The 17,934-nt window shown below is 48.8% G+C and overlaps 2 protein-coding genes across 3 annotated transcripts in view; both read left to right on the forward strand.

Annotated features, from left to right (window-relative positions):
* The window catches only part of NBL1 (NBL1, DAN family BMP antagonist), a 28,740-nt gene extending 26,107 nt beyond the window's left edge, over positions 1–2,633 (forward strand). For both annotated transcript variants that reach the window (XM_028741597.2, XM_077931095.1), the window contains exon 4: positions 748–2,633. In XM_028741597.2, the coding sequence (XP_028597430.2) occupies positions 748–993 (246 nt within the window). In that variant the 3' untranslated portion in view covers positions 994–2,633. The remainder of the gene's footprint in view (positions 1–747) is intronic.
* A 10,072-nt stretch (positions 2,634–12,705) lies between these two features.
* Positions 12,706–17,934, forward strand: part of HTR6 (5-hydroxytryptamine receptor 6) — a 31,986-nt gene continuing 26,757 nt past the window's right edge. The window contains exon 1 of the mRNA XM_028741600.2: positions 12,706–17,537. Within this exon, the coding sequence (XP_028597433.2) occupies positions 16,806–17,537 (732 nt within the window). The 5' untranslated portion in view covers positions 12,706–16,805. The remainder of the gene's footprint in view (positions 17,538–17,934) is intronic.

The following is a 17,934-nucleotide window of genomic DNA, read 5'->3' on the forward strand; positions in this document are numbered from 1 at the left end:
TTTATACCCCGCCCATCTGGCTGAGTTTCCCCAGCCACTCTGGGCGGCTTACAACAAAATATTAAAAATACAATAAAACATCAAACATTAAAACACAGTAAGACATTAAACATTAAAAGCTTCCCTAAACAGGGCTGCCTTCAGATGTCTTCTAAAAGTCAGATAGTTGTTTATTTCCTTGACATCTGGTGGGAGAGCATTCCACAGGGCGGGCGCCACCACCGAGAAGGCCCTCTGCCAGGTTCCATGTAACCTCACTTCTTGCAGGGAGGGAACCGCCAGAAGGCCCTCGGTGCTGGACCTCAGTGTCCAGGTAGAATGATGGGGGTGGAGACGCTCCTTCAGATATACTGGACCGAGCCCATTTAGGGCTTTGAAGGTCAGCACCAACGCTTTGAATTGTGCTTGGAAATGTCCTGGGAGCCAATGTAGGTCTTTCAGGACTGATGTTCTATGTTAGATGATCGTGGTGACTCTCTGAAAAAAGAGGGTGAACCAAATTTCGGGAAGAGGCAGCCACTGATGGCCGCTAGCCCTGAGAGCTATGTACGGCAAGAGGCAGCAGTGCTTCTGAATAGCAGCTGGTGGGAACCGCAGGAGAGGAGAGGGGTCTTGAGTTCAGGTGCTGCTTGAGGGGTTCCTACAGGTTGACTGCTGTGAGAATAGGAGACTGGACTGGATGGGCCATTGGCCTGATCCAGCAGCCAAGCTCTTCCTGTGTGTTCTGATGTCTTCTCCTTCCGCCAGGTGACACTGGACTGCCCCAGCAATGAAGACATCCCCAGGGTGGACAAACTGGTGGAGAAGATCCTCCACTGCAGCTGCCAGGCATGTGGAAAGGAGCAGAGCCAAGAGGGGGCGCTCCTCAACGTCTACGTCAACGGCGACGAGAACCTGCCAGCTGAGGGTCCTCAGCCCCACCCCTACGGCCACCACCACCCAGGGGAAGAGGCCTCCAACCACCACCACCATGAAGACGAGGCCAAGGACTGACCTCCGACCTTCCGGGGGGTGAACTGCCCCTTCAGCCCAGGCCTTGACGACTTTCCCCCCCGCCTCTCAAACACCCATCATGCTTTGCTCTTGGCAATGTCGTCGTGGGGAAGCAGAGGCCAAGCTGAAGGCGGACCTTTCACCGGGGGCGGCCAATGGGACAAGCTGGCAACCGGCGAGAGAATTGGGGGAGGGGGTGGTTGGGAGGGTGTCACTGACGAAATTGCACACTGCTCTAATATATTGGGGGGGGGGTGAGGGAAGAGGGAGGGGCAAAATGAGAGAGGGGTCTCCTCTTGAAGGTCTGGCGGACACTCCAAACAAAGACATCAAAGGCGGCTTCTCGGTTTCTGGCTTTTCATCAGGATATTTCTCTGTGAAGACTACATATAGAATTGTAGACTTGGAAGGGACCCCCTTGCAGTGTAGGAACCACAGATGCTGTGGGTCCGGTTCTACCACTGGGGAATCGAGGACTGATCTCGGAGGAGCCGGACTGGACCCCCCCAAAAAACCCGTTTTGACAAAAGAGACTCTCCCCTTTGGTGCTTTTTTAGCAGCAGAAGCGAGACATTTCTTGCACGTTTGAGTTCTGCCCTCACTTGCCTTCACTGCCCCTGGCTACCTCCATCACAACTCTGCCTTCTTTTAATGCGGGGCTGGCAAGCCCGTGTCGCTCCTGGTGTCGCTGGACTCCAACTCCCATCATTCTTGCACAGTGGCCATGCTGGCTGGGACTGCTGGGAGCTGGAGTCAAGCAATGTCTGGACAGCACCACTTTGCTTACCCCTGTCTGACTTCCTAGCAGCACTTTAATGAACGGAAGATAGAAGGGAGCAAAGGAAATTTTATTGGAGAGCGCTAGGCGAGGGGGAAGAAACAGGTGGGGTGGCTCCAGACCATTTTTAGCGAGTCAGATCTAGCTCAATATTGTCAATGCTGGCTGGCAGCAGCTCAGTAGGGTTTCAGCCGTACCTGGAGATGACGGGTCGAACCAGGGACTTTCTGAATGCAAAGCAGACCCTCTTGTCACTGGGCCCTGGTTTTCCTAAGGATTCTAGTCCTCATGGTTATGGTTAAAGGGCTGGATCAATGAGGAGGTGCACAGAAGGTAGTCTTATTCCGAGACAGACCACTGGTCCATCCAACCTAGGATTGCCAACACTGACCGGCAGCGGCTCTCCAGGAATTCAGGCAGAGGACATTCCCACACTTACTGGAAGATGTTGGGGAACGAACCTGGGATCTTCTGCCTACAAAAGCAGATACTCTACCACTGAGCTACAGCCCTTTCCGCCAGAATTTAACATAATCTGGATCTGACGTGAGTCAGATTATTGGATGAAGAGGCTGACATCTTGCCCACCCTTTCCTTGAATTTTTAAACGTCTTAATCACTGAATGTTTAGAGTGAGATTCGAACTCTTGCCTATGTATACACCCAGCCTCTCTCCTTGCTCTGCTGACTACAACACTCTTCATGGCTTCTCTCTCTCTCTCTCTCTCTCTCTCTCTCTCTCTCTCTCTCTCTCTCTCACACACACACACACACACACACACACACACACGTTATATATATTTCCACTTTTATCGTTGTGTTATTCATCCCTCTTAATTAAATAAATTAGATCCAACATCCACATACCGTGTCACTCTGGGTCTTTTGTCGAGTGAGACAATATAGTCCTTTCAGAATGCAAATCCAATATTTATGTGGGGCTGCTTCCCTCTAAGTCCTACTCAGAATAGACCCGCTGCGGGTAACAGACTTAAGTCGGTCATGTGCAGCAACTTCTGTGAGTCTAAAATAGAGTCTAAATACAAGGGGCAGAAGAATTGGACACATAAGAGAGAGGCGATGGTACAGCAGCATTTTAGATCTTTTTATGCTGAAATTGACCTGCCCCCCGCCATAGGAGGAATTAATGCATGACATCTTATCCTGGTACAAGCTTATTATTATTATTATCTGGGCGGCTTCCAACAAAATATTAAAAATACATTAAAACATCAGTCATTAGGAGGTCTCCTCAGCTGCCCATGTTTCCTGATCTGCAGGCTCCCTGGCTGCCCGCACTTCCTGATCTGAACATGCCCCAGGGGAGGTGTTATCTCATAAGGGGAGGTGTTAACTCATGATGTCTTCCCCTGAACTTTGATTGACATGCAGGTGCCTGGGAGGTCTCTCTGGCTACCTGGACCTCCTGATCTGCAGCCTCCCTAGCTCCTGAAAACCCATCAGCATTTTTCTAAAGCACCCAGTTCTCCTAATATAGGCATTCTTGCAACCTTCCCCAACATAATGCATTTAGGCCTGTTATTTTCACCGAGATGTGCATTTCTAGGTGCACGCTTCCCCTTGACACCTGCACTCCTTTGGTCGGGGGGAAACCGTGTTGCAAAATTCAGGGAAGTGCAAAATTCGAGGAAAGCTGCATTTTAGGTCCCAGATTTCCGGGAGTGTAAGTTAGATAGGGGACACCGGTGGCACTGTGGGTTAAACCACAGAGCCTAGGACTTGCCAATCAGAACGTTGGTGGTTCGAATCCCTGCAACGGGGTGAGCTCCCGTTGCTCGGTCCCTGCTCCTGCCAACCTAGCAGTTCAAAAGCACGTCAAAAGTGCAAGTAGATAAATAGGTACCTCTCCGGCGGGAAGCGGCTTAGTCATGCTGGCCACATGACCTGGAAGCTGTATGCTGGCTCCCTCGGCCAATAAAGCGAGATGAGCGCCGCAACCCCAGAGTCGGCCACGACTGGACCTAATGGTCAGGGGTCCCTTTACCTTCACCTTTAAGTTAGATAGGTGAACAGAACCAAATTTCTCCCCCGTCTCCAGAGGCAACGTTCGCAAACAGCAGAGACGCCTTGCTGCAGGATCAGTTGGTTGAAGGGGGAGAAAGGAGGCGAGTCTTTCTCGGGAAATGTGGTTTTTGGGGGAGCAATTTGAAAGGCGGTGGGAGGAGAAAAGGGAATGGCCCGTCCTGGATCTTTACGACCTGGAAGAAAGAGCTGTAGCAGGAGCAAATAGGGTGAAAGCATTATCAGGGGGAATGGGAACCCACCCTAGTTCCGCACTCATATGAGAAGCCACCCTATTAATCTAGCCAGTTCAATATTCATTTTTTTGTTGGCACAGTTTCTTTTTTCTAGTTTTTAGCAATTAGGATCCTTGCTGCTCCTGTGGCATAGAGGAATGTTTTCTGATCTTCTCGAAAAGCTTCTGTATTTTTTTATAAAGTTATACTTTATATACTTATATGGTGGCTGTTTAGCTGCTCTCTCTGGGCAAAGGTCAGAGGGGGCAGGGCTTCTGTTGAGGTAGGTGATTAGCTGTGGGAGGAGCTTATCAGAGCTTTAGGGCAGCGGCGCGCGCCTAGCGGTGCGCGCAGTTTGATCCATATTTTAGATTTAGGGGAGCTAGTCTCAAACATTTGTTGGGGGAGACCTAGGTTTTTTGGGAGGGATTTATTTATCCTGTCTCCACACTTTTTATGATAGAGGTCCACTGTAGTCACCCCCAACGACACGTTCCCAAGATGGAGGGTGAGGGAACAGCTGCAGTCGCCTGTGGTTCCTGCGCAATGTTTGCCATCTTGCCAAAGGTTGCAGGCAGCTTTACCTGCAGCAATTGCATGTTGATTGCCCTCTTAAAAGACAAAGTCCAGCAACTGGAGGAACGTGTAGCTACGCTCCAAAGAATTAGAGAGCTGGAACTCTTCTTGGAAGCAACAGAGCACACCGTCTCCACCAAGGAAGAGACAGGGGACTCCCCTGAGAAGGTGGCTAGTTCACCAACACAGGAGCCAGATATATGGAGAAACGTGACTCAAAGAAGTAGGAGGCCCAGGGTTCGCTCTGATTGTTTAGAAATACGCAATCGCTTTGAGGTCCTTTCCCCTAGCATGGAAGACGAAGAGCAGACTCCATTTGAGGATCTCTCCCTCATTACAGTCGATCAGGTATATGAAGACGAGGAGCAAAGGCAGTCCTCTGGGAATGTCCAGGCGACCTTGGAACCGACAGCTCACAGAAGAACCCCGACCAGACCTAAGAGGAGGCGTGTAGTGGTGATAGGGGATTCCCTACTGAGGGGAACAGAAGCAGTGATCTGTGGGCCTGACAAGATGTCTCGGGAAGTGTGCTGTCTCCCCGGGGCTAAGATCCAAGATGTAACTGAACGACTGCAAGGAATCATAAAACCCACTGACAAATACCCCTTCCTCTTGGTTCATGTGGGAACCAATGACACTGCAAGCAATAGCCTCCAGAAGATCAAAAGAGATTACGAGGCTCTGGGCAGGAAATTGAAGCAATTAAATGCACAAATTGTCATCTCATCTGTCCTCCCAGTTGAACGACGTGGCCCAGGGAGAGAGGGAAAAATAGTGGAAGTGAACAACTGGCTTCGCAAATGGTGCAAACAGGAACGGTTTGGATTCTTAGATCACGGAATGCAGTTTCTTGAAGATGGACTTCTGGCAAGCGATGGGCTGCACCTCACAATGGTTGGGAGGAATGTTTTTGCAAAAAATCTCAGAAACCTCATCAGGAGGGCTTTAAACTGACTAATGTGGGGGAGGGAGACAGTGCTCCTGAAGGTAGGAGTCTATCAATTGATGAAGATGATCATCCAAATGTCATAGACCGAATGGAGCAAAGAGCATGCAGACCTAGTGGTGGGAGGAGAAAATCCTTAAATAAGAGACACGGGGAATGATTAATGGACTTCAATGTCTGTACACTAATGCGCAAAGCATGGGAAATAAACAAGATGAGCTTGAGCTCCTGGTACAGCAAACTAAATATGACATAATAGGAATCACTGAAACCTGGTGGGATAAATCCCACGATTGGAATGTAATAATGGAGGGATACAATCTATTTCAAAGAAACAGACCAGGCAAGAAAGGAGGAGGAGTGGCGTTATATGTCAGGGATGTGTATACCTGTGAAGAGATCCAAGATTTAGAACCTCAAAGCCAAAATGAGAGCATTTGGGTCAAAATTAAGGGAGAGAAGAATAACAGTGACCTCATTGTGGGAGTTTACTATAGATCCCCAAGCCAAACGGAGGACATAGATGATGCCTTCCTGGAACAGATGGCCAAGCATGCAAAAGGAAGGGAGATAGTAGTAATGGGGGACTTCAATTACCCGGATATTTGTTGGATGTCAAACTCAGCCAAGAGCATAAGGTCAAACAGATTCCTCACTGCCCTTGCAGACAACTTCATTGTCCAGAAAGTGGGAGAAGCAACAAGAGGAACAGCCATTTTAGATCTGGTCCTAACCAATGTTGATGACCTGGTTAGTGGGGTAGAAGTGGAAGGATCATTAGGCGCGAGTGATCATGCTCTTCTGAAGTTTACTATACAGCGGAAAGGAGCAGCCAAGCATACTAGGACTCAATTTCTCGACTTTAAGAAAGCCGACTTCATAAAGCTTAGGGAAGTGCTGGGTGAGATCCCATGGACAGTAATACTAAAAGGAAAGGGAGTTCAAGATGGCTGGGAGTTTGTTAAGAGGGAGATAGTAAAAGCACAACTTCAGGCAATACCAATGAGACGGAAACATGGAAGGTGCCTAAAGAAGCCAGGGTGGCTATCTAAAGAACTTTTAACTGAGTTAAGATTAAAAAAGGATGTGTACAAAAAATGGAAAAGGGGGGGAACCACCAAAGAGGAATTCAAACAAATAGCCAGCACGTGTAGACACAAAGTCAGAAAAGCTAAAGCACAAAATGAACTCAGGCTTGCTAGAGAGGTTAAAAGCAACAAAAAAGGCTTTTATGGGTATGTTCGTAGCAAAAGGAAGAACAAAGAAACCGTGGGGTCACTCAGAGGAGAAGATGGTGAAATGCAAACAGGGGACACAGAAAGGGCTGAACTCCTCAATGCCTTCTTTGCCTCAGTCTTCTCCGATAAAGAAAACAATGCCCGACCTGAAGAATTTGGAGCAAATGATTCAGCAGAGGAAACACAGCCCAGAATAACTAAGGAGATAGTACAAGAATACTTGGCTAGTCTAGATGTATTCAAGTCTCCAGGGCCAGATGAACTGCATCCAAGAGTATTAAAAGAACTGGCAGATGTGATTTCAGAACCACTGGCAGTCATCTTTGAGAATTCCTGGAGAACAGGCGAAGTCCCGGCAGACTGGAGGAGGGCAAATGTTGTCCCTATTTTCAAAAAGGGGAAAAGAGAGGACCCAAATAATTACCGCCCAGTCAGTCTGACATCAATACCAGGGAAGATTCTGGAGCAGATCATTAAGCAAACAGTCTGTGAGCACCTAGAAAGGAATGCTGTGATCACCAATAGTCAGCATGGATTTCTGAAAAATAAGTAATGTCAGACTAACCTGATCTCGTTTTTTGACAGAATTACAAGCCTGGTAGATGAAGGGAACGCAGTGGATGTAGTCTACCTTGATTTCAGCAAGGCATTTGACAAGGTGCCCCATGATATTCTTGTAAAGAAGCTGGTAAAATGCGGTCTTGACTATGCTACCACTCAGTGGATTTGTAACTGGCTGACTGACCGAACCCAAAGGGTGCTCATCAATGGTTCCTCTTCATCCTGGAGAAGAGTGACTAGTGGGGTGCCACAGGGTTCTGTCCTGGGCCCGGTCTTATTCAACATCTTTATCAACGACTTGGATGATGGACTCAAGGGCATCCTGATCAAATTTGCAGATGACACCAAACTGGGAGGGGTGGCTAACACCCCAGAGGACAGGATCACACTTCAAAACGACCTTGACAGATTAGAGAACTGGGCCAAAACAAACAAGATGAATTTTAACAGGGAGAAATGTAAAGTATTGCACTTGGGCAAAAAAAATGAGAGGCACAAATACAAGATGGGTGACACCTGGCTTGAGAGCAGTACATGTGAAAAGGATCTAGGAGTCTTGGTTGACCACAAACTTGACATGAGCCAACAGTGTGACACGGCAGCTAAAAAAGCCAATGCAATTCTGGGCCTCATCAATAGGAGTATAGCATCTAGATCAAGGGAAGTAATAGTGCCACTGTATTCTGCTCTGGTCAGACCTCACCTGGAGTACTGTGTCCAGTTCTGGGCACCACAGTTCAAGAAGGACACTGACAAACTGGAACGTGTCCAGAGGAGGGCAACCAAAATGGTCAAAGGCCTGGAAATGATGCCTTATGAGGAACGGCTAAGGGAGCTGGGCATGTTTAGCCTGGAGAAGAGGAGGTTAAGGGGTGATATGATAGCCATGTTCAAATATATAAAAGGATGTCACATAGAGGAGGGAGAAAGGCTGTTTTCTGCTGCTCCAGAGAAGCGGACACGGAGCAATGGATCCAAACTACAAGAAAGAAGATTCCACCTAAACATTAGGAAGAACTTCCTGACAGTAAGAGCTGTTCGACAGTGGAATTTGCTGCCAAGGAGTGTGGTGGAGTCTCCGTCTTTGGAGGTCTTTAAGCAGAGGCTTGACAACCATATGTCAGGAGTGCTCTGATGGTGTTTCCTGCTTGGCAGGGGGTTGGACTCGATGGCCCTTGTGGTCTCTTCCAACTCTATGATTCTATGATTCTATGATTCTACTTAAACATTTTTTTAAGCTCGTCATATACTACGTTCCAGAAGCTTTTGATTTTTCCACAGGTCCACCAAACATGTATAAGTGCCCCCTCTGTTTCACCACACCTCCAACACAGATCTCATAGAATCATAGAATCATAGAATCATAGAGTTGGAAGAGACCACAAGGGCCATCGAGTCCAACCCCCTGCCAAGCAGGAAACACCATCAGAGCACTCCTGACATATGGTTGTCAAGCCTCTGCTTAAAGACCTCCAAAGAAGGAGACTCCACCACACTCCTTGGCAGCAAATTCCACTGTCGAACAGCTCTTACTGTCAGGAAGTTCTTCCTAATGTTTAGGTGGAATCTTCTTTCTTGTAGTTTGGATCCATTGCTCCGTGTCCGCTTCTCTGGAGCAGCAGGAAACAACCTTTCTCCCTCCTCTGTTTTTGTCTTATACATTTTAGCTATTTTGGTAGGTGTTAAGTACCATCGATAAAAGTTATTGATTAGATTTTCCCTCAATACTTCACAGGCTGTAAATTTCCAGGTCTTTCTCCATAATTCTTCCCATGCTGTTAATAGTTTTCCCAATTAGAGATCATACTAGACAAGAATTTCAAAAAGCCTGGGGGAAATGCAGAGAACACTTCACAAAACAGTGCCCTAAAATTCATACCTGGACTTGTTTCAATTAATGTCTGCAGGAGACTTTGTGGATATTTAAGTTATAATTAGGAAAATCTTAATAATTATTCATAAAGGAAATAGCCTATAAGAAGTAAATAAGGATGCCAGAAACAGGATAAATGAAGTCTTTTATTTGGTTGTTTGTATTGTTGTAAATTATGCTTCTTGTTTGTTATATTTGTGTCTGAAGGGGGTGGATTTCTGTTTTGGGGGGGGGGGGGTTATGTTATGTTGTAAATAAAATCTCCAATAAAAAAATATTTTAAAAAAAGAAGAAGAAAAAGAGAAGCCACCGTAGCTCTGCATTCAATTCCGGGGTTGCAACTGCCGAAAGGAAAGTCAATTTTTTTCCTGCTCAGAGATAGCAAAGCACCTCTGTGAGTTTAAAAGGTAAAGGGACCCCTGACCATTAAGTCCAGTCGTGGCCGACTCTGGGGTTGCAGCGCTCATCTCGCTTTACTGGTCAAGGGAGCCGGCGTACAGCTTCTGGGTCATGTGGCCAGCATGACTAAGCCGCTTCTGGCAAACCAGAGCAGCGCACGGAAACGCCGTTTACCTTCCCGCCAGAGCGGTGCCTATTTATCTACTTGCACTTTGACGTGCTTTCGAACTGCTAGGTTGGCAGGAGCAGCGAACGAGCAACAGGAGCTCACCCCATCGCAGGAATTCAAACCGCCGAAGTTCTGACTGGCAATTCCTAGGCTCTGTGGTTTAACCCACAGCGCCACCCACGTCTGTGAGTTTGGGAGGAAGCAAATGGCATACCTTTCTCATAGCCTCTTTGCGTGCAGGGCACTTAATGAAGGAACACAGGAGAATGCCTTCCGCTCCGCCAGAACTTTGGTCCGCTAGTTCAGCGCTGCTTGCACTGGCTCGCGGCAGGTTTTCAAAATCTCAGATAGGAGGTGTGTTTGTGTGTGTCTTTCCCAGCCCTACCTGGAGATGCCATTGGGATACAAACCTGAGACCTTTCAGCATGCAAAGCAGATGTTCCACCCCTGAGCGACACGAGACTTTCAATTCCACCGCCCTTTATTTCCGGACACACATTGGATCCAAATGAACGTCAAGGAGCAAATGTTGGAGCCAAAGGAGAAATAGATTTCTGGGATGTGTGTGGGGCTAATCAAACCCATTTCCTCCCCCTCTATGGCCACCAGGTGGCACTCTGGGACTAGCAAAGCTCCGTGGGATGGGAAAGGGAGTATTTTCTTGATACAAATGTTGATGGAAGGAATCTCTTCCGATTAAGGTCAAGGTGTGTCTCTTGCTAAACACCTGCGTGAAGCCAGGAACTATCTCCAGGGGGCGCAAGAGCACAGAGTTACAGGGATTTCTCTGCCTTTCTCCCCCCCCCCCGCTGGGCATCACAACGACGACCCTGTAAAGAAGGTAACGCTAAGAGCGACTGGACCAAGTTCATGGCTAAACTCGTGAACTGAGAGCCTAAAAAATCATGAGGACAAGGCTACAGCTTCGTTAGCCTAACAGTTACTGCGGCCTTGCCCTTTCTAAGGTTTCAAGCAGAAGTCTTTCCCAGAGGTTGAACCCGTTTACAAGTCCTCGTCATAGTGTATCTTCTGTTTTCATATTGTGATTTTATTTTGTGAACTGCCCTGAGTCCTGCGGGTATACGGCGGTACAGTGGTACCTCTGGTTACGTACTTAATTCGTTCCGGAGGTCCGTTCTTAACCTGAAACTGTTCTTAACCTGAAGCACCACTTTAGCTAATGGGGCCTCCCGCTGCTGCCGTGCCACCGCTGCAAGATTCTTATCCTGAAGCAAAGTTCTTAACCCGAGGTACTTTTTCTGGGTTAGCGGAGTCTGTAACCTGAAGCGTATGTAACCTGAGGTACCACTGTATACAAATTTAATAATAATAATAATAATAATAATAATAATAATAATAATACTTCAGTTTCTCCCTGTGGGTTTGGACCAGGTCCAAGAGAGATGACCCCCTTGTTACTTCTTTTTATTATTATTAGCTATTTTTAATAGTTCTTTCTATGTATATATCTTTATTAGAGTAGAATTACTTTTTAAGGATTATGTTAGTTTTCCTGTTTTATCTGAAAGCCACCTTGACTGCCAGTCGTGGAAAAAAGGAGGCATATGCCATGGCTCTCAATGGTCACTGGATCCTGCATGGGGCACCTGCTGGAGGAGAGGATCCTGTACTCGGGGCCTGATCCTGCAGGGCTTCCTACACAAAATTGGAACTCCTCTCCTCGCTCTTCGCCCGGAGCAGCCAAGAGGTTCCTCCCGCTTGGCTCCTACAAGTCCTTGTCATGAGGGGGAACAAAGGGAAGAAGAAGAAGAAGAAGAAGAAGAAGAAGAAGAAGAAGAAGAAGAAGAGGAGTAGTAGTAGTTTGGATTTGATATCCCGCTTTATCACTACCCTAAGGCGCTGTGGGTTAAACCACAGAGCCTCGGACTTGCCGATCGGAAGGTTGTCGGTTCGAATCCCTGCAACGGGGTGAGCTCCTGTTGCTCGGTCCCTGCTTCTGCCAACCCAGCAGTTTGAAAGCACGTCAAAGTGAAAGTAGATAAATAGGTACCGCTCCGGCGGGAAGGTAAACGGCGTTTCCGTGTGCTGCTCTGGTTCGCCAGAAGCGGATTAGTCATGCTGGCCACATGACCCGGAAGCTGTACACCAGGTCCCTCGGCCAATAAAGCGAGATGAGCGCCACAACCCCAGAGTCGGTCATGACTGGACCTAATGGTCAGGGGTCCATTTACCTTTACCTAAGGAGTCCCAGGTGATGGCCAGTGTTGTGGCGGAGGCGGCTGGGGCAATAAAGGCAAGCGACTGGTCTAGTTCGGGGAAGGGGAACCTCTGCCCTCAGGGCGTTGCTGGTCTCCAACTCCCCGCAGCCTCAGGCAGCAGATCCAATGAGAAGCAGCAACAGGTTTTGGGAACACCAGAAAGGTCTCATATTCACCATCCCTAACACAGAGCCAGTTCTGGGCTCACTGGGCCATTGAGCTTCAGGAGGTTGCTTAACATCAAAAAAACAAAGATCATGGCCACTGGTCCCATCACCTCCTGGCAAATAGAAGGGGAAGAAATGGAGGCAGTGAGAGATTTTACTTTCTTGGGCTCCATGATCACTGCAGATGGTGACAGCAGCCACGAAATTAAAAGACGCCTGCTTCTTGGGAGAAAAGCGATGACAAACATAGACAGCATCTTAAAAAGCAGAGACATCACCTTGCCAACAAAGGTCCGTATAGTTAAAGCCATGGTTTTCCCAGTAGTGATGTATGGAAGTGAGAGCTGGACCATAAAGAAGGCTGATCGCCAAAGAATTGACGCTTTTGAATTCTGGTGCTGGAGGAGACTCTTGAGAGTCCCATAGACTGCAAGAAGAACAAACCTATCCATTCTTAGGGAAATGAGCCCTGAGTGCTCACTGGAAGGACAGATCCTGAAGCTGAGGCTCCAAGACTTTGGCCATCATATGAGAAGAGAAGACTCCCTGGAAAAGACCCTGATGCTGGGAAAGATGGAGGGCACAAGGAGAAGGGGATGATAGAGGACAAGATGGTTGGACAGTGTTCTCGAAGCTACCAGCATGAGTTTGACCAAACTGCGGGAGGCAGTGGAAGACAGGAGTGCCTGGTGTGCTCTGGTCCGTGGGGTCACAAAGAGTCGGACACGACTAAACAACTAAACAACAACAGGTTGCCAACGGGGAAGGTTGGCACCTCAGCAGCCGAGCAGGCATCTGCAGCCAGGAAAGGCCCGATTCTAGATGAGGCAGATTTGTTTCTTGGTTACTGCAAGGAGGGAGAGATTTACAAGAGGCCACTGAGTCTGCTTCTCCAGGAAACGGGAGGCCAGAGCCTCGGGGCAGCCCTGGAGCGGTTTGAGCAGGATGCAAAAATCCGAGGTGAGGGCAAGTTAACGCAGGTTGAACGGAGGGCAAGAACGTCCATAAAAACGGCGGAAGGGCCAAAGCTCATTTCGTAAGAGCATCGTTAACAGCCTTGCCGGATCAGACCAGGCTGCATCCTGCCACGCCAGGATAGGGGAACCTGAGGCCTGACTGTTGCCCATTCCGGCTGAGTCTGGAGTGAGTTGGAGTCCCAACAATGCACGGAAGGCACAGGTCCCCATTTCTGAGCTGGGCCATCACTTGCCTTCACTGCCCCTAGCTATTCCCCATCACAACTCTGCCTTCTTTTAATGAAGGAATGGGGAACTCCTCCAGATATTTTTTTGGGGGTGGGTAGGCAATGACAAACCTATACAGCATCTTAAAAAGTAGAGACATCACCTTGCCAACAAAGGTCCGTATAGTAAAAGCTATGCTTTTCCCAGTAGTGATGTATGGAAGTGAGAGCTGGACCATAAAGAAGGCTGATCGCCAAAGAATTGATGCTTTTGAATTCTGGTGCTGGAGGAGACTCTTGAGAGTCCCATAGACTGCAAGAAGAACAAACCTATCCATTCTTAGGGAAATGAGCCCTGAGTGCTCACTGGAAGGACAGATCCTGAAGCTGAGGCTCCAAGACTTTGGCCACTTCCTGAGAAGAGAAGACTCCATGGAAAAGACCCTGATGTTGGGAAAGATGGAGGGCACAAGGAGAAGGGGACGACAGAGGACGAGATGGTTGGACAGTGTTCTTGAAGCTACCAGCATGAGTTTGACCAAACTGCGGGAGGCAGTGGAAGACAGGAGTGCCTGGCGTGCTCTGGTCCAGGGGGTCACAAAGAGTCAGACACGACTAAACGACTAAACAACAACAAAGGCAATGTTGGCTGGAGCTCTGGGGATCAGGAGCCCAGCAAATTCTGGAGGGCTGCACGTTCTCCATTCTTGAACCAGACCATCGCTTGCCTTCGCTTCCGCCACCCCCGGTCACAACTCTGCCTTCTTTTAATAAAGGAATGGGGAACTCCTCCAGATTTTTTTTTTTTTTGGGGGGGGTAGGCAATGCTGGCTGGAGCTCTGGGGAGATGGCAGTCCTTGAAGAGCTTCAGATTTGGCAAGCCTGGTCTATCACACCTCCTCCTTGCAGTGCAGTCCTGTACATTAGGGTCGGGGAACTTGTGTGTCTCCAGACTCATGCAGGGCATAGTTTAGCCATGGAACTCACTGCCACAGGAGGCAGTGACAACCATCAACCGGGATGGCTTAGGAAAAGGAAAGGGCTATCAGCGACTACTAGCCAAGTTGGCTAGGCTCTGCCTCTACAGTCAGACGCAAGGATGCTTCTGAATATCCGTTGTGGGAAACTGTAGTGGGGAAGGATGAGCTTGTGCTCAGATCCAATGGGGCACCAATGGATTCAAACTGCAAGAAAGGAGAGTCCAACTAAACATTAGGAAGAACTTTCTGAGAGCAAGAGCTGTTTGACAAGGGAAAGCTGAGGGAAGGATGGGATAGCCTTCTGCCATATGCCAGGGATTCTTAATTTTTTAAAATAATAATAATAATTTTTATTAAGTTTTTCATATTTATCATATCACATTCTATTACATAACTCTGTAACCTGAAACCTTGCTCATACTGAGCAACAACCTTCTTCCCTCCCTCTTTCTGACTTCCAGATATCTTTACTAGATTCTTAGCATTTCTATAACCACTTTTTAAACTTCTATCTTATTTTTGTACTTCACCTCATTATATAATAATAATAATAATAATAATAATAATAATAATAATAATAATAATAATTTTTTATTTATACCCCGCCCTCCCCAGCCAAGGCCGGGCTCAGGGCAGCTAACAAGCAATAATAAAAACAAGTTGAATAAATACAACTTAAAAACAATATTAAAATACAACAATTAAAATACTGAAACATTAAAATATTAAAATGCAGCCTCATCACAGGAGGAGAAAGGAAAAAGAAAAAAGAAAGAGGGGGAGGGAATCAAATTGGCTCCAAGCCAAAGGCCAGGCGGAACAACTCTGTCTTACAGGCCCTGAGGAAAGAGATCAGATCCTGCAGGGCCCTGGTCTCATGAGGCAGAGCGTTCCACCAGGCCGGAGCCAGTGTTGAAAAGGCCCTGGCTCTGGTTGAGGCTAATCTAACTTCCTTAGGGCTCGGGACCTCTAGGGTGTTGCTATTTATGGACCTTGAGGCTCTCCGTGGGGCATACCGGGAGAGGCGGCCCCATAGGTACGAGGGTCCTAGGCCGTGAAGGGCTTTAAAGGTCAAAAGCAGCACCTTCAATCTGACCCTGTACTCCACCGGGAGCCAGTGCAGCTGGAAAAGCACTGGGTGAATATGCTCCAATTGCATAAATATGTAAATCAGTTTCTTATATTCACATTACAAAACGTTTCAACTTAAACCTACAAACATTTTCAGATGTTTACAATGCTGTTTCATATATAATACAAATTTGCTCCAGTCCTTTTGAAACAGTTCGTTGCACTGATTCTGGGATCTTCCCGGTCAGCTTTGCCAATTCTACGTATTCCACCATCTTACTCCGCCATTCTTCCAATGTTGGAATTTCCTGCTGCTTCCATTTCTGCGCCAGAAGTATCCTTGCAGCCATTGTGGCATACCTAAACAAATTTACACCTTTTTTTAGAATATCCTCTCCAACTAAACCTAAAATAAATGCCTCTGGTATTTTGTTAAAATCTGCCAGGGATTCTTCAGATGTTATTCCCGCATTGCAGGGGGTTGGACTAGATGATCCTTCGGGGTGGGGGGTCCCTTCCATTTCTGGTTGGCCACTGTCAGAAGAGGATGTTGGACAAGGCAGGCTGCAGGCCTGATCCAGCAGACTCCTGTTACATTCCCTGCTTCTACAAATATTCCCAGGGAATGACTCCAGGATTCTGAAGAGTTTGGAAAATGTTAACAATTGTGTTTTGGGTTATTTAAAAACAACAACAACAACAACCCAGTAACTGTTTCTACGCTGCACTGGGCGATTGGAGCCTTAACTGCCCATGGAGGGAAATAAACTCTGCCACACACACAAGTTGGCATGTGGTTCTTGAAAACACCAGCTGCACACTCAGTGCTCCCTTCCCTCCCCACACCCAGCCAAATCTTCGGGGTGAGAAAATTCACATCCTTTGTAGCAACGGAGCAGAGCTTTTGCGAGAGAGAGCGAGAGATAGATGCAGGAGTGGTGGAGAGGCATCGGCGGTGCTGCCAGCCAGCCGCATTCACGGCAGCAGGGAGAAGAGAGAGCGTGCCTCCTTTCCGCTTTCTTCCGCACGCCAGGAGAAGATCTGCAGGGAGCAAAAGTGGGGAGCCGTGGGGGTGGCAGAGAGCGCTTGGAGGATTGTGGCTTCTACTGCTGCTCCCCTCCCCGACTTTCCCGGTTCACCTCTTGATGGCTCGGAGGCTGTTGAATGATTGATGGGGGTCTCCCTCCTCGCGGAGGAACGCTGTGCAGCTCTGGCTCCCGGCAAAGAGTGGGAGGAAGGCGAGAGGAGGAGGAGAAGAGAAGCAAGGAAAGAGCGAAAAGGGCACCGAATCCGTTCGCATCCTCCGAATGGCGAGCTGTCGGTGATGATCACCTAGCGCCAGCGTTCGGCCGAGCCGCAAACCCCCCCTTTCACCACGCTCTCCTGTCTTGTCAATGGAAGGGGAGCTGGGGGGCAGCAACGCCAGCGCGGCCGGTGGGGAATATTCCGTGCCGAGCGGCAGCGCTTGGACGGTTGCCTTCCTCGCCTTCATCGTCCTCTTGACCATGCTGGGCAACTTCTCCCTCATTCTGCTGATCTTCACCCAGCGGGCACTCCGCAACACCTCCAACTACTTCCTGGTGTCTCTCTTCATGTCTGACCTGATGGTGGGCTCGGTGGTGATGCCGCCGGCGTTGCTGAACCAGCACTACGGCCGCTGGGTGCTGGACGGCGCCTTCTGCTCTGTCTGGTTCGCCTTTGACGTGATGTGCACCAGCGCCTCCATCCTCAACCTGTGCGTCATCAGCCTCGACCGCTACCTGCTCATCATCTCCCCGCTCAGGTACAAGCTGAGGATGACGTCCTGCAGGGCTGTGCTGCTCATCCTGGCCACCTGGACCTTAGCCGCCCTGGTCTCCTTCCTGCCCATCGAGATGGGCTGGCACAAGATGGAGTTCGGCCCGCGGCCCTTCAACGCCACCCTCCAGGCCGAAGAAGAGGGGCAGTGCCGCGTGGCGGTCAGCCTGCCCTACGCCCTCATCGCCTCGGGTCTGACCTTCTTCCTCCCATCCGTCGCCATCCTCTTCACCTACTGCCGCATCCTGCTCGCTGCCCGGAAGCAGGCGCTGCAGGTGGCCTCTCTTACCAACAACGTGTCCGTCGCAGCCGACGAACCAACTCAACAGGTAGGTCCACGTTGCTCCATGTTTCTAACTGGTATCTGACAGGCATCAGGGCTCTGGGCCTGTTCCGAGGCCCAGCTGTTGTCTGAACAGTCGTACCTCATGTTACATCCGCTTCATGTTACGTTCTTTCAGGTTACGTCCCGCGGCTACCCGGAAGTACCGGAAAGGGTTACTTCCGGGTTTCGCCGCTCACGCATGTGCAGAAGTGCAAAATGACGTCACGCGCATGCGCAGAAGTGGCGAATCGCAACCCGCGTGTTCACAGACGCGCCGCTGCGGGTTGCGCTCTTTTCATGTTGCGAACAGGCATCCGGAACCGATCCCGTTCGCAACCAGAGGTACCACTGTACTTGGGGGGGGGGGGGATAAAACTCAAGAGAAGGTCAGCAGCCATGCT

The sequence above is a fragment of the Podarcis muralis genome, chromosome 7, assembly GCF_964188315.1.
Source record: "Podarcis muralis chromosome 7, rPodMur119.hap1.1, whole genome shotgun sequence".
NCBI classification, from domain to species: domain Eukaryota; kingdom Metazoa; phylum Chordata; class Lepidosauria; order Squamata; family Lacertidae; genus Podarcis; species Podarcis muralis.